We start from the raw sequence: 15425 nt of genomic DNA, 5'->3' as shown, positions 1-15425 counted from the left end.
AAGTCATCCGTTTGTATAATTGCATGAATAGACTACATACTGTAGGTAACACTCTTCTGATTTTAATACCTCCCACGCCAACTCCAAGCAAAATTATTCCAAATTCTTGAACAGTTTGCAAAAACTAGGACAGCAATTCATTCCCTGTTATGCTGGCTAAAAGAAAATCATTCCAAATTCTATGAAAATATAATTGGGATGTGCTTTTTCGGGACGTCTCCTTTTCTTTCTGTCTCCTTTTCTTTCTGTTATCTTGATACAATTTACTATTCAGAGTAACAGTTAAGAATTCAGCTACCACATTGCCAACCGCATCTAACTCCACATCAAAGCAAGATCGCATGTTGCATCGGAATGTGTTAAATTATTACATAAATACATATTTCATGCAAATATGATAATCCAATTTACATTGGAATTTGGAATTATTTACATTGGAATATAAAGTTCCACAGCCCAACTCGGTCTGAAGAAACCATATGCAAGATATTCACAATAAGGAAAAAAAAAAAAAAGATAAGAAGAACAACATGCGACATGAAAGCTTTAAAGGCAAAATCATATCACATCAATGTCATCAACATCAAGCCAATCACTAGATTCCTTGTTTTCAGAGTTGCGAGCGCTTACCTTCTCAGACCCAGCATTTTTTATGCTAACAGGCTTGATATCCTTGACTGAGTCAGCAGAGCTTCTGCTCAGCTGAACCCAATCTTGTGATCCTTTTGTTGCACAATCAGAGCCTGATGCCACTTTCTTGTAACTTGCAGGTTCATCTCCATCATCCTCTTCAAGATCACTGAATGAGACATCCTCATCATTTCCAAGAGGCATCGAGGATCCACTGACACCAATCATTTCTGAACTATCATCTTTCAACCAATCATCACCATCATCGTCAAATTTCTCTTCCAGAATCCCAGAGGAGGAACTGGATGATGAATGTTGATGCTTGGTCTGGTCAACTTTTCCTTCCTCGACCACGGATTTGTCAATAATTTGCATCTGAGTACTTTCAACTGGATGCTTTTCTGTTTCTGATTCAACAGAAACAAAGGAAGGGGCTGCTTCATTATCAGATGTCTTGGCTGCAAGTGTGGGAGAGACTGCTTCAATGCCAGATGTCATGATTGGAACCGATTCAGACTTGGCACGAGATGGCACAGACAGAGACTCTTCATGAGGCAAATCAGCTTTTACATTAGAAGTGTCAACTCCAGACCAATCTGGAGTGGATTTTGCCTTGGCTTTGTTCTGTAACTCATGCGACAACATCGCCCTTGCCTCCACTATCTGCAAGCATACATAAGCACTTAGCGATGCAGATAATCAAGTTAATTGCTCACAACACAATAAAGGTACACAATGTGTTAAAATCACATGGAAGTGAAATCAACTAATGACAATAACCAATAACTGCCAAAATTAAATAGTAGAGTGTCAGTTTCCTGGTTCTAACATCAACAAAATAACTTAAATAGAAGTCAAGATTGATCCAAATAGAAAAACAAGCTGGACACTATCATCAATTTCCTGGTTCTAAACTGCCTTTCAAGTTTCTGTTGAGCAATGGTCATATGCTGAGGCAAGAAAAAAGGCTCAGACCAAATAGAAAAACAAGCTGGACACTATCATCAATTCCAAAACATCTACTAATGATACTCTGGTAAATTTTGTAACACATACCGAATCACAATTTCTTACATTAGCTATTGTATCAGAGACCAAGGATCAAAATTATCATACCATCAAAAGCTTCTTTCGCAGAACTGTTCATCATCTTTGCAATGCATGCATAAAGAACTTAGGCGCAGATTAGCAAGGAAGATGTTTATGAAAATAGAAAACCATATGATTTACAACGACTTCCGCAATGATGGAAGGATTAGGATATAAGTTCAAAATAAGTAAACTTACTAACGCAAGTCCTCTATGTCAATAAAAATAATGTGCATATACAAGGAATGTTATATAGATTGAACTAATGAAACCTCGTGTATTGCTATCGAACCAAAATGAAGTGTAACAACAGTTTCTATTGAAATTCTCAATAATAATAAATAAATAAATAAGTGAAACAACCAACCCTGCCACAAAAAAACAACATACTTGGGGAGTTGACAATAGTTCAGCATCATGTTTACTGAGTCTAGGGTGCAACAGCACAAAGTAAATCTTCCAAAAGCAGCCCTCACTCATATATCCTGGACAAAGTTCAATCCTCAGAGCAGCTAATCTGGGAGCAAGATGCTCAACAGCTAAAGCATGTTCTTGTTGGGCATCTGACATGTCAAAATCTGAAAAAGAATATACAAAAGAAAAGACGATTAAAATCAGCCGTGCTCACAATCAGATCCAAACATATCCTTGACTTTTACTTATTGCTTCCAAGCAGAGTGTGGGAGAAGCATATCTCACGCAAATAGAGTAATGCAATCACTTCAATGGGTTATTGGCATGTAGTTTTTTGCGTTGCTTATGCACTTCAAACTAGGAAAAGTTGAAGGAAAAAAAAAAACCCTGTAAGATTAAGGAACAGGTAATTTATTATTCATTTCAACTTTAATTTTTAACTAAATTGTAAAAAAAAAATGATGATGATGATGATGATACTCCTTTAAGTGTCACATTTCATGGATTGGTAATTACTAGACCAATTGAATCAACCTAATCACGAGTGATTCGACTATATAAACAACATTAAGAGCTTGTTTAATAATGCGATAAATGTATTTTTGCAAAAAAAAAAAGCATTTGGACCGAAAAGGCATCAAATTTAATGCTTTTTCACCAGCTTTTTGACGGTTCTAACATCAGTATATCAAAACTATCCAAAAGAACTTTGAGAAACATTTTCAAAGGGGACCCAGGCGCATTGCCAAACACTGCCTTACATGAATAGCCTACACTGCGGTTGCTTTATTGATCTGATGGGCAACACAGCCACCGAATTGCTATGACTAGGAAGCAATGCACCATTTAAAGATTGAAATTATAACTTGTATGTGTTTAGAGCTATGAGATGGCAAAATATTTGTTCATTTTTTTGGTTTAAGAAGAAGGGAAAAAAAAACCTTCAAACCCTTGAACATCAGGAAGAGGGAAGTCGAGCCAAGTCTCAGGATGCATGGCGACATCTCTAGCAAAACCCACAACTTCTTCAGTCACGCCCACAGCAGAAGCAGTAGTCCCAATCTCATGACTCTCGGATCCAAGCTGCAGCAAATTGGAGGCAATCTTAGTAAACTCCGACACCGTTTTGTTACTGGACAGCTTGGTGATCCCTGACTTAAATCTGCCCCCAATTTCCGCAAAATCGCTCCTAATGCCGGCAATCAATGCAGCGTCATCGTCATCATCGTTGGATCCATCCGGATCCGAAGTATGAGAACGATTCTCCGTCAACGGTGGTTCAGGTGGAGGAGCGAGGAAAGATGCCACACCCCATAATTGGCGGGTTAGGGTTTTTTTGAGATCTGTAAGGTCTTCTTTGACACCACGAGGTGTCGCGGATTGTTGTTGATCCGATTCCGAATTCGATAAATCTTTATTATTATTAACATTATCGGTAGTTGGGGCGGAGGTTGTGGTGGCGGTGGTGTTCTTATCTGGTTGTTGATCGTCGTCTTCGAATTTGAGAGAATTAGCTATAGATCTTGCTAGCCATGACATCTTTTTTTTAAAGTGAATCGAAAGCCAAAAAGAATAACTTGCGCCTTAGCAGAGTAGGTGTTTTATTTCTTAGCTACGACCGACATACCTCACTGTAATAATTTTTATTTTTATTAATCAATTGACAGAGACAACGGTCATTAAGTTTTTAACCGTCGTCGTTTTCTGCCATCCCAATAGAAGCCTCCCCACTAGAATCAAACCGGTTGATTTAAAATTTTGTGATTTAAGGCATAACTGAAGTTAAATTTCAAGTTAAATGGTATAAAATATTCATCAAGTTAAATTTACTTTACCCAATCGGGCTTGTAGTGATTCAAATAAGGTTGGATAAACTCTATCTACACTCTTGATTGGATAAACAATTAAGAAAAACTTGATTTAATCAGTATGAATGATTGTTAAAAAAATATAAAAATAAATATTTTATTATGGTTTATATAAATAGTGAAATACGATACATTTCACTTTTATATCATATCAATAATAAAAAAAGATGATCATTTGATACTTTATTTACTATATGCTATTTCATATTATATTTTAATTTAAGAAATTTGTTGATTATAATATTGATTATTTGAATTTATTGTGATGCAAGTTCACACCAAATCATTCATGGCTTGAGCCTTATGCTGAGTATATATGATATGCTAGACATATTTTTACTAATCAATGAAATATCATGGAAAGAGAGGAGGATTTATGTATGCAGTTCTTTGAATATTGCAAGTCAACAAGAAGGAAGGAATTGGTTTGATTTATTTAAATTCCTGAATAGGTTTGTCCTAATATACAAGCTTGGATAAAACAGATCATGATCGAGGATATTGGTGGTCCTGAAGCTGATAAATGGGCTCTCATTTGTGGCGTGGCGTTGTGGAAACCATGGCTGGGACGTAGCGATTGTGTTTGCCGGGAGCATAGAATGTCACCCGAGGAGGAAAGAATGGTTGGCTGGAGGAGACCTGGCGAAGGTTGGGCTAGAATTAATACTTATGGAGCAGCTAAGGGCAATCCTGGATTGGCAGGTGGTGGTGGCTTGCTGAGGGACGAAGGTGGTAGGTGGATTTCTGTCTGCCGGTAAAACTTGGAATGTGTTCATCAGTCCAGGCAGAGATGAGAGCATCTTTATCTCTTTTGTTGTGAAATAGTAATTAAACACTATAAAAAAAACCATTGAGTATTTTAGTTCCCCTTCCCATGGTTTAGTTTCTCTTCTTAAAGTATATTGGTAGTGTTATTATAGTTATTTTTTAAAATGTTTTTTTATACTGAAATGTATTAAAATAATTTTTTTTATTTTTTAAAAATTAATTTTGGAATTGGGGCATCAAAACGATCCAAAACATATAAAAAAATTAATTTTTAACAATTTCTTTTTTAAAAAAACATAGTTTGCACCACGTTTCTAAACAATATCTTAGTCGAAATATTATTGGACTATGTCGTAAATAATAATAAAAAAGAAAGCAATAAAAGGTATGATTATCAAATTTGATTCGAAAATAAATTTAGAAAAAGGTAAAAAAATAATAGAGATGGAAAAATGAGATTTTGATAAATAATAGTAAAGAGACCAAATTGAGATAAAATTGAGAATAGAGGGACCAAAGGTTCCATAAGCGAAACATCCTGATAATGTGGAAACAGGTTAGAAACGGCAGCAGCTACACTACACAAAAAGAAATGCTTCTGCTTCGAAACCGCCTAATCACTCTGTTATAACCTCCCTCTCTAACTCTACACACAAGAAACCCACTTCCATCAACCTTCTCTTTCAATTACTCGACCCGAAAATTTCCTAACCCGAGCCCGACCCGCCATGTATCTGCTTCAAAAACATCGAAACCACCCCCACCCCCCGACGTGGCCCGGTTAGTCCGTACAGTTCTCTTTGTGCCGCCAGGTGCGAACCCGGATGGAGTGACAGAGGAGATGATCTTGCCTGGCTCGAATATTGTTGTGGGACCATATGCGGGTCATGCCCATATCAAGGAAGTTGAGTTTGTTAAGAGTAGGGGGGCGGCTAAGTACTGTCCGAGAGACGAGCTATCCGAGTTTGCAATTTTGGGTCGGTCCAACGTGGGGAAGTCTTCACTTATCAATGCTTTTGTCAGAAAGAAAGAAGTTGCTCTCACTTCTAAGAAACCAGGTTGCATGCTTTAATTGTATTTAAATTAAATTAAATGTTAGATGATTTTAGTTTTGGAGTGTGAATTATTTATGGGTTTTGATTTAAAAATATATATATATTATTCAATGCAGAGAAGATTCAGTTGATAAATCATTTTTGGTGAATAAAAGTTGGTACATTGCGGATTTGCCTGGTTATGGGTAAGCAACTCATGTTTCTGATATCTCTCTCTGTTTTATTATTATTATTATTTTATTTTCAATGTTTTTTTGTTGAATAAACTGATGCTAGGGATTTTTGCTTGGAAAGTTTTAATTTTTTGTGAAAGAATGCTTGCTAGGCTGCATGTTCTTTATTTTAATAAATGGGATTGCTTATGGTTCTGTTTTGATATGCAATTAATTATTGATTTTCTTCGGGGATTAGTAGAATAGTGTGCTGGATTTGTCTTGAGGTTAAGGGAAAACTTCCCTGCTTTGTGAGATTGCCACCTGATCTAGCTCGGGGAGATGGTGAAGGTTTTGCTTTTTGGTAAGGTTCATCGGTTGAGCGGTAGTTCTCTCCATTTTGTCCAAAAGAGGAAAGGTAGGAAAAATTATGTTGACATTTCGAGTGTATGCCCGCAACTTTGAGGTGCTTCTATGTTTTGCAGTGATTCTGTGAAGGGAACAATTTTGTTTTTCCAGTCTATGCCATTTAGATTGATTTGTATATTTGTTCATTTTATATCAATTAGTAATATTTTTGTTGTTATGTTTTAGATTTTAAACAATATGATTTGTGATGGAAAGTTTTGTGTTCGACAAAACTGGCAGTTTCCAATTACGTTTTCCACAATCTAATTCTGGGAACATTACTGAACAATGTTCTGATATGTATAGCTTCAATGGCTTGATGATAAATTAGAACGAATAATCTCTTGCAATGTTAATTGTTGATTGGATGCTTGTGATGGTCTATTTCTAGAACTGGAGTTACAAATTTGGAGTTTATAGTGGATGGGTCATGTGCAAATTTCTTAGTTTGCCTTCCCTGATGGCTTTGATAATGAACAGGCAGCATAGATTTATAAATTTTTGAATTTTTCTACCAGCCATTGACTGATGGGTGCATCCTTAACTTTCTTTTTTTCATCTCAAACATAGGTACTAAACTCTCATTTATTATGCTTTTTTTTTACTCGCCTGTTATTTCTTTTAACAGTTCGAGGTAGTTCTTGACTTCAATTGTACATTGTCTTACTTGCAGTATAGGACAAGTGCTGGTACTGAAAGAAACTTGGGTTGGGGCTGCTTTTCTTACTCTTTTTCCATGCTACTTTTGTCTTTCAAAATGAGATTTTTGGTTTTGTTAGCAACTCTTACTGAATTCCTAATATTATATATGTACTTATTCTTCTTGGGTTAAAGCTGATGAGTATACCGTGCACTTTTCTTAATGGGATTGTGGAAGCTGCATTTGTTTATTCTTCATGCCCTTTGGACATTAGATGTTGTTTTTCTTTTGGTGGTTTCTCTTCATGATTTATATGAGGACTTGGAAAAACTAATTCCAGACAAAGATAAAGGCCATCCACTTATGTTCTCAAAATGGGCCACTGTGGATGTTAGATTGTAGTAGAAGATAACCACAGTTTTAGCAAGGCAACAAACTGTTCTATTGGAGCTTTCCCAGCTTGTGCATTCTTAACCTATCATTTCTTTTTGAACTCATGTGCAGATGCTCTGCTTTAGTCAACGATAGCTAATCAATTGTTCATGTTTTCATCGTAATGTCAAAGAATTGAACGACTACCCTTAATTATCTTGTTTGTTTTCACCAAGAACTGTCTTGGAAATTAGTATTTTTGAATGTGTGGTTGAATTAGTGCTTAATAACCCACTCTATTTTCAGGTTTGCTAAAGCCCCAGATTCTGCTCCAATGGATTGGTCCTCCTTTACAAAAGGGTACTTTTTGAACAGAGAAGCTCTGGTAGCTGTCCTACTTCTCATTGATGCTAGTGTCCTGCCTCAAAAGATTGACTTGGATTGTGCTAACTGGCTTGGACGCAACAATGTAAGCTTCTCCTTAACTGTAAACTGTTTAGATAACTTTCTAATTTGTATAACTAGGTTGCCTGCACCAGTCTATATCAGTGTTTGCTCACTGTTCTCTGCCATTCCAATGTGTTTCAGATACCAATGACTTTTGTTTTCACAAAGTGTGACAAAATGAAGGGGGGAAAGGGAATAAGGCGTGTTGAGAATATCAGGAATTTTCAGGAGTTGATCAGGCAAAACTATCAGCAACATCCTGCATGGATCATGACTAGTATTGTCATTGGTTTGGGCAGAGATGAGCTTCTCCTACACATGTCCCAGCTAAGAAACTACTGGGATCAGTAATCGAAAAAAAAAAGCCAAATGTTAGTCTAGAAAAAAATTTCGTCTTTCCTTTTTTTTCCGTCTTCTCGTTACATGTCAGTTTTGCCAATGAAAGATTTGATCAAAATACAAGTAGGACCTCTTCATATGTATATTGATGAGTGAAGTCTTATTGTTTTCTAGAAGATCGTATCGATATCTGCTCCATGATTAGATAGATGGATTTTACAGTTTCAACTTCTTAGAGCATGCTTTTGTCTGCAGAAACTTCATATCGTCTTTATTCTCGGACCTTAATTTCTGGTTATAATAAATGCTGAATCTTTATGTCTGGACCAACTCTCATGCTGTAGTCAAAGGTTTTTATTATGAAGTTCAATGAAGTAAGGTCCTAATTTCCGGTCATGGTTCAGTGATTTCCTTCATGTAGAGGACTAAGAGGAGTATGTCACTTGTAGCATTCAGCTGTTTCTGCTCTTTGAACTTTGACCATTTCATTTTTTATAGCGTTGCAATTAAGTGAATCTGAAGGCATCTTCAGTAAAAAAAAAGCTTTCCCAATTGAATTTTGAAAGCATTCCCTGCCTTCTCTCTTTCAACTCTGTCAAACAACTGAAACCTCTTCAAGTACGAGTTCCTGTTATTGCCTCTCTTGTTTTCGGTGATTGCTTGTGGGTTTTATGGTGGGATTTTTCTACTAATTTTAGGGGTGACATTGAGCGAGGTATGTTACTGTTGAGAATATGTTTTTTTATTCTTTTTATTTTGAAAATATAAAAATTCATTCAAAAATTATATAATAAAAATAGATTTATTTTTATTTTTATATTTATGTTTTTATACCCTTTGCATATATCCGCCAACTGAAAGCAACAATATAGTTGAAGCATGGAGGCGGCTTCTCTCCATCATTTTCTTTCATTTTGAAATCCTTAGTAATGGTCATATGACGAAATATCAGGGAGTAATTTGAATTTACTTTTTTTTTTGTGTGTTCTGGTATATATTTGATTTTTTGTTGGTATATATTCACAGAAAAAACTGCACAATGATTCAAGGTTTACCTAAGAAGATTCAGGAAAAAATAGAAGTAATTACCCAAGGACAAAGATTGTTCCTTGGAAATAATTTACAAGACCAATTGCATAGTGATCCGAAAGTTGATGAGTACCTAAATGGAGGAAATTACCAAAGTACACTTAATATTTTGAATCATTTTGCTTCTAACACTGGTGTCGGAAACTTTTTAAAAAATATCACGTGTGGAAAAAGATTTTTAAAAATAGCATAACCAGAAAAATATAGCAGTTTTTACTTGCGGTATTTTAAAAAACAGCAACTAAAAACTACAGGATTTTAAGTAAAATTGTCAAATTGATTAGTTTTTTATCCTATTTTTCCATAAGCATAGCTTTAAAACCAGCATCGTCAAATCCCAGAATCCAAAGTTCAAACCAACTTTGTATTCTGTCGAGGTGCCAGGATCACACAAATCAGCACCCAACATGACAAGTTTCCCTCTGAGATTCAGTAGCATACTCTTGGACAATTTGACCCTATTCTTGACACACATATTTCCATCTTTCTCTTATGTCATCGTGGCTTCCAATTAGGTCAAGTTTATTTGATAATGTAGTTGTGGTTTTTTCTCGTATTTGAATATATAGACCGTGAAATATTAGTTTCTAATCTAGTAGAATAGACCTCCCACCATGTGAGTGCGCGCATCACCACCAATTGGCAGCCTAACAAGAGTAATTATTTGAAGATCTACGCAGAACTGCTTAATTAGCACTAAAATAAACCTCTGATTATTTTAGCCGTATTTCTAATTTTTGAAGGTCTAATTCACCAGTACATAATATATAAATTCAACACACGCTTCCATCTTTGTTTTGTTTCATGACACTGGACCATATATGTCTTCTTTTTGCCAATTTTAGGATTGAATTCAACAAATTCTAGGGTCAATGACCTTCAACCTTAGATAAAATAACTTTTTCGGATTCACTTTTAAGCTCTTGAATCAATTATCGAATGACAATTATGCTAATAATACAATTAAGCAATAATTATGAAATTAATATAAAAATAGAGGATATATACAAGAATTTTTAACATGGTAAAACCTAAGGATGGGAAGACATCCACGACCAAATTAATGGATGAATACATAATTCATTAACGTTAAGAAAAGATTACAAACTTGAATCTAGATCAAAACCACTTATAGCTTGTTTGGTAATAGCCTCTCATCCAAAAAATTCACTATATATTCTTGTCCCTTTGTGTTTTTTTTTCTCACTATACATATATTTTTTATTATTAAAAAAAATCGAACTTGAGATCGCTAGCTTAGGAGTTAGGATCATAAAAGAGGACAATGTTAGTTAAACTACAGTTTATTCTCTTTTATTGAGCCGTACGTAGAGACATTTAATTTCACACAAGTAATCATACTGTACCAAAGCTTTTCTGGCGTATGAACTGGAGAAATTATACCATATATTACATGATTTGCATACAAATTAAGCACTTGATCAAGTGCATAAACTTTCTTTCTAATGTAATTATCTACGCACGCACATTGAAATGAAATATCAGAAAATTATTAAAATGAATCAACATTCTTAATTATACATTGATTGATTCACTTTGTTATACACAAATGTCGACTACCTAGTTTTATATAGTCTAGGGCTTCCATGATTGATGATTATTCTGGTGTTTAAGAAGTTGAATGGCTAGGATTCAACCGACACCATATATATTTTCTTAATTACAACGTAAAGAACTAGGGTTTTAAACAGCATCTCTGTGCAGCTTAAGCAAAAACGAAATGATTCCCTAAAAGAAAAACGAAAGGAGGAAATGGGGTATGAGAGCTGCTTCAACCTAGCTAGCTAGAAGAAATTGTGCTAACAGTACTGGAAGTAAAATATGTCATGGGGATGTAACATCTAAAGCACGGTGCCTTGCTCAAGACTGGAAAGAGTTCCTGGGCTCAGAAGAGGATAGGAACACCAAGCATGATAAGATGGTGACAGATTCAATTCGAGGGAACTTGATACAGACATTATACTTTCTGGCATCCTCTCGGGTTTTGCATCCAATGATTCATACATCAACTCCTGGTACAAGCTGGCAGACAGTGGGGTTTGTGCGGGCGAAGGAAGGAGCTGTAAGGGTACTGCTGCGATCTCTCTTTCTCTACCAAATAATGTTGGTGTAAAGAGATCAAGTGGAGGAGGTGCCACGCTTTGTAGCCTTGACTGCGGCTCTGGCTCTGGCTCTTTCTTGGGTGCACCAGTGAGCTTCTGAACAAGGTCTCGGAAGTTTATAGGATCCACCTTGTAAACTCTTGGTGGGGTTGGTGGCAATGGTGCTATTGGTTTCTTCCATGGTTTCATCTGGGTTCTCCGGATTGAATGAAGTGATGAATGGTAAGATTGTGGCATTTTCAAGCCCTTTGTTTCTTCTGAGAATTGCTTCGAGTACATTGATGATGATGTCAAAGAAGAAGAAGAAGAAGAATTATATGTTTCCATAGTGAGAAACAAGCTTGGTTGGAACTATTTTTGGTGTGCTCGTGCGGGCTTTAATTTTGAGAAGATGGGGAATGAGAATTGATCAAAGGAAGACGTCTACTTTATATAAAGATTTGTACAGAGAAATCTGTGGATGAGACGAAGAAATGGAAACTACTTATTGCTGAAGATATACGTTTATTTAAACCGTATTTGGTTTTAAAAAATATTTTTTTAATCTAAATATAATTTAAAACACAATATTAATTACCACGTAGACAATGTAAGAATAAATAAATTAATAAGCAAATAAATAAATAAAACTATATACCAATGTTATAGCCGACGCCTATGTGAGTGCTGACATCGACTACATGGTCCGATGCTGAATTCTTGAATCTTTTTATTTTATTCATTAAAATACTTCCCACCATAATTGTCTTCGTTCTTCCTTTGAATATTTTTTGAAAAAAAATCGATATTCGTTAATTATTTGTTCTTATGAAACATAAAATAATTAATTTATTCATGATTGAATTATAACCAAGTTTTTTCAACATTCTTCACCAAAAACTTGAATTAATTAATCTCACTCATATCCGACCCTATATAATTACATTTTGAAAAAACAATTATGCCCACCGACCATGTAAATTAATTAGGTAAAGTAATTAATTAATCAACATATTGTGCAAGAAGCTGAAGAAAACATTATTTGAAAAAAATAAAGAAGAAAAGGCAGAATTTTTGTTATAAGAAACGAATAATTCGCCAGCCATGGAAGAACACATACATGAGACGAGGTCGCAAATTGCTTAGGTGGAGGCTAGCCGCCTCGGACCCATTTTCTACTCTTACATAATCAAGCACGTCACTCACCTGGCATTTGTGCAGAATCTTTGACTAAATTAAAGTACTCAACAATTTATTTATTATATTTATTTATTTATTATTATATGTGTAATCCATCCAAATCTCATGATTATGATAGTAAATTTATTCTACAAACAAAATCATTATTTATTACTTATTTTTAAGTGTGAGTTAATTTTATATATATATATATATATATATATATTGGTCCCAGGGAGTCAATTATATGAATACTCAGTAACTTTATGCATTATGGAAAATAATCTGTCCTGGTTTCTTTGCTAGGTTTGGTATTGGATCTTAGAACCGTTTAAAAAAAATTAAATTTTTTTATTTTTTTTTGTTTTAAATTAATAAATTTTTAATAATTTTAGGTCATTTTAATATGCTGATGTCAAAAATATTTTAATGTGTTTTAAAATAAAAAATACTTTAAAAAACAACCACTACTACACTTCCAAACATAATATTTTTATATATATCTGACCAGCTATTATTGGAGAGTAAGAAGTAGTGCATTGAACTTGGATTCATTTCTATGTTCATCAGTGATATTATTTTTTAAAGAAGAAACTAGTTTTTCTTTTGTTGTTTGCTGCCAAATGGGATTTATTTCTATAGATTATTTTTAGAAAACATAATAATAATAGTCTTCAAACCATTTTTTAATACTCAGTAACTTTATGCATTATGGAAAATAATCTGTCCTGGTTTCTTTGCTAGGTTTGGTATTGAATCTTAGAAGCGTTTTCAAAAAAATTAAATTTTTTTATTTTTTTTGTTTCAAATTAATATATTTTTAATTTTTTTAAGTCATTTTAATATGCTGATGTCAAAAATATTTTAATATGTTTTAAAATAAAAAATAATTTGAAAAACAACCGCTACTACACTTCCAAACATAATATTTTTATATATAAGTGACCAGCTACTATTGGAGAGTGAGAAGTAGTGCATTGAACTTGAATTCATTTCTATGTTCATCAGTGATATTATTTTTTAAAGAAGAAACTAGTTTTTCTTCTGTTGTTTGCTGCCAAATGGGATTTATTTCTATAGATTATGTTTAGAAAACATAATAATAATAGTCTTCAAACCATTTTTTTTTAGAGTAGAATCAGAGAAGTGGGAGCATTAATATGTTTGTGTTTGCTAATTTTCTTGCTTTTAATTTGTAGAATCAAGGCAGTGAGAAAAGAACTCCTGGCTAGTAAGTGTGAAGAAGTTCAAAGGGATGGAATGTCCAATAAAATGTCTGGCAACGGATTCTAATTTAGAACGCTATGAATTCTGAGTGGTGACCTAATAAAGATATTTTTTTTTTCTTTGACGTTAATTAGTCCAACTGTTACATTACAGGATTACGCATGTCAAAGTTTTTCTCCATCAAGCAAGGTTCACACAGCATTCAATTGATGGTATTTTAATTTTGCTTCACTATCCATGTACTAATAAGATTCTTTTCCCCCTAAACTCTCACCCTCTTAGGATTTGTTTGGGAGTTTGGTGTGTTTAAAATTGTGTTTTATCTTAATTGTAATTTTGAAAATGTCTAATTAATTAACATATACTATAACTTTACGTAGATCCTGGTTACGAAAAAATAACAATTTATAATTTTTTGTAAACTTATTTTTTTAAAACCTTCTTTTTCAATTGTAATTGCAAAAACTATTTGTAATTTGTGGCTCAAAGACAGATATCGGAGTGGAGCAGTGTCTACCGAGCGAAACGGAGCATATTGAGCCAAACAGAACGAAACGAGACCTTATATTTCTCAGGGATTCATTCCATGTTTTGTTGTCAGAAACGACTAATAGGTTAGGGTGTTAGGGGACAACGCTCCAGCAATACGATAAAAATATATTAGAAAAAATTCTTATTTGAACGATTAGGATTTCTTAGGTGATTTAAGACTTATTATAAATACATATCATGTAGTCCTATTTCAATATAGTAAAAATAAAAATTTCTCGTTCATATGATTACAAGCATAATTATCAAATTACATATTAAATCTTGAGTTATTTCTAGTTATTTTTTAATACAATATTTATAAGTAATTATTGTATATTTTTCACAAAACTATCATAATGCCAAAAACACACTTAGTTACCATGAATCTACACCAGTCCCAATTGTAGCAAGCTAAAGATCAATGAATTGAATTTATGCGTGCACGATCATGCTTTCCTTTGCTTACCATGAAAGTTGGGAGAATAGTGAGGAAAATATTTTAAGCAGCTAGTTTTCAGATCTAAACCGATGTTAAAACTAAAGTGGTCTGTCTCTTTCTCCAAGTCGCAGCCGTCCTAAATTTTTTATAGAATCTTGTAAAACTGGCTGTAAGCAATTGCGTCAAAAAAGTAATTTGTTGAATTAATATTCAGGTACCATCGTTTTCAGATTTCAATCAAACTCAATAATGCATGACCTTTCTTCTTCTTTTTCTGCACTTGTACATATTTTCAATGGGTAATCCAGCTGCAATTTTCATATGCAACCGACATGAATTGTGCTTGATTGATAATTTAAAATAAAAAAGTCATATATAAAAAAAACAAAAATAAACTTAGCTGGAGGTACAAAGATAGAAAAATAAAACAAATTTATTTATGTAATAGTTTTAAAATAAATTTCTATCATTTACCAAAAATATGCAAATATAACTTTTTTATCTCAATTATCTTCACCGTTTTATTTTCACCACTTCTAACTTGAAATGATGATCAAATCAAATGTTATCAATCTAAGTCTCTCCCTAAGTTCGAATCTCATAAACTTCAGGGTTACAAAAGATTTACATGGTCGTTAATTTCAGAACCTGTAAAATTAATTGAGATACAAGCAAA

At 33.9% G+C, this 15425-nt stretch overlaps 1 protein-coding gene and 1 pseudogene across 1 annotated transcript; one reads left to right on the top strand and one right to left on the bottom strand.

The window, feature by feature from the left end:
• Positions 1 to 344: 344 nt before the first annotated feature.
• On the bottom strand, positions 345 to 3733 carry LOC7497303 (uncharacterized). Its single transcript, XM_002319971.4, has 3 exons — positions 3075 to 3733; positions 2110 to 2297; positions 345 to 1293 (listed from the first exon to the last, which is right to left on the bottom strand). The coding sequence occupies exons 1-3, from the start codon at positions 3670 to 3672 to the stop codon at positions 559 to 561; spliced, it is 1521 nt and encodes a 506-aa protein (XP_002320007.4). The 5' UTR covers positions 3673 to 3733; the 3' UTR covers positions 345 to 558.
• Positions 3734 to 4489: 756 nt separating this feature from the next.
• On the top strand, positions 4490 to 8417 carry LOC112324107 (GTP-binding protein At2g22870-like; annotated as a pseudogene).
• Positions 8418 to 15425: the final 7008 nt, after the last annotated feature.

The sequence above is a fragment of the Populus trichocarpa genome, chromosome 14, assembly GCF_000002775.5.
Source record: "Populus trichocarpa isolate Nisqually-1 chromosome 14, P.trichocarpa_v4.1, whole genome shotgun sequence".
Classification (NCBI taxonomy): domain Eukaryota; kingdom Viridiplantae; phylum Streptophyta; class Magnoliopsida; order Malpighiales; family Salicaceae; genus Populus; species Populus trichocarpa.
This window is presented reverse-complemented; position numbering and strand designations above follow the sequence as displayed.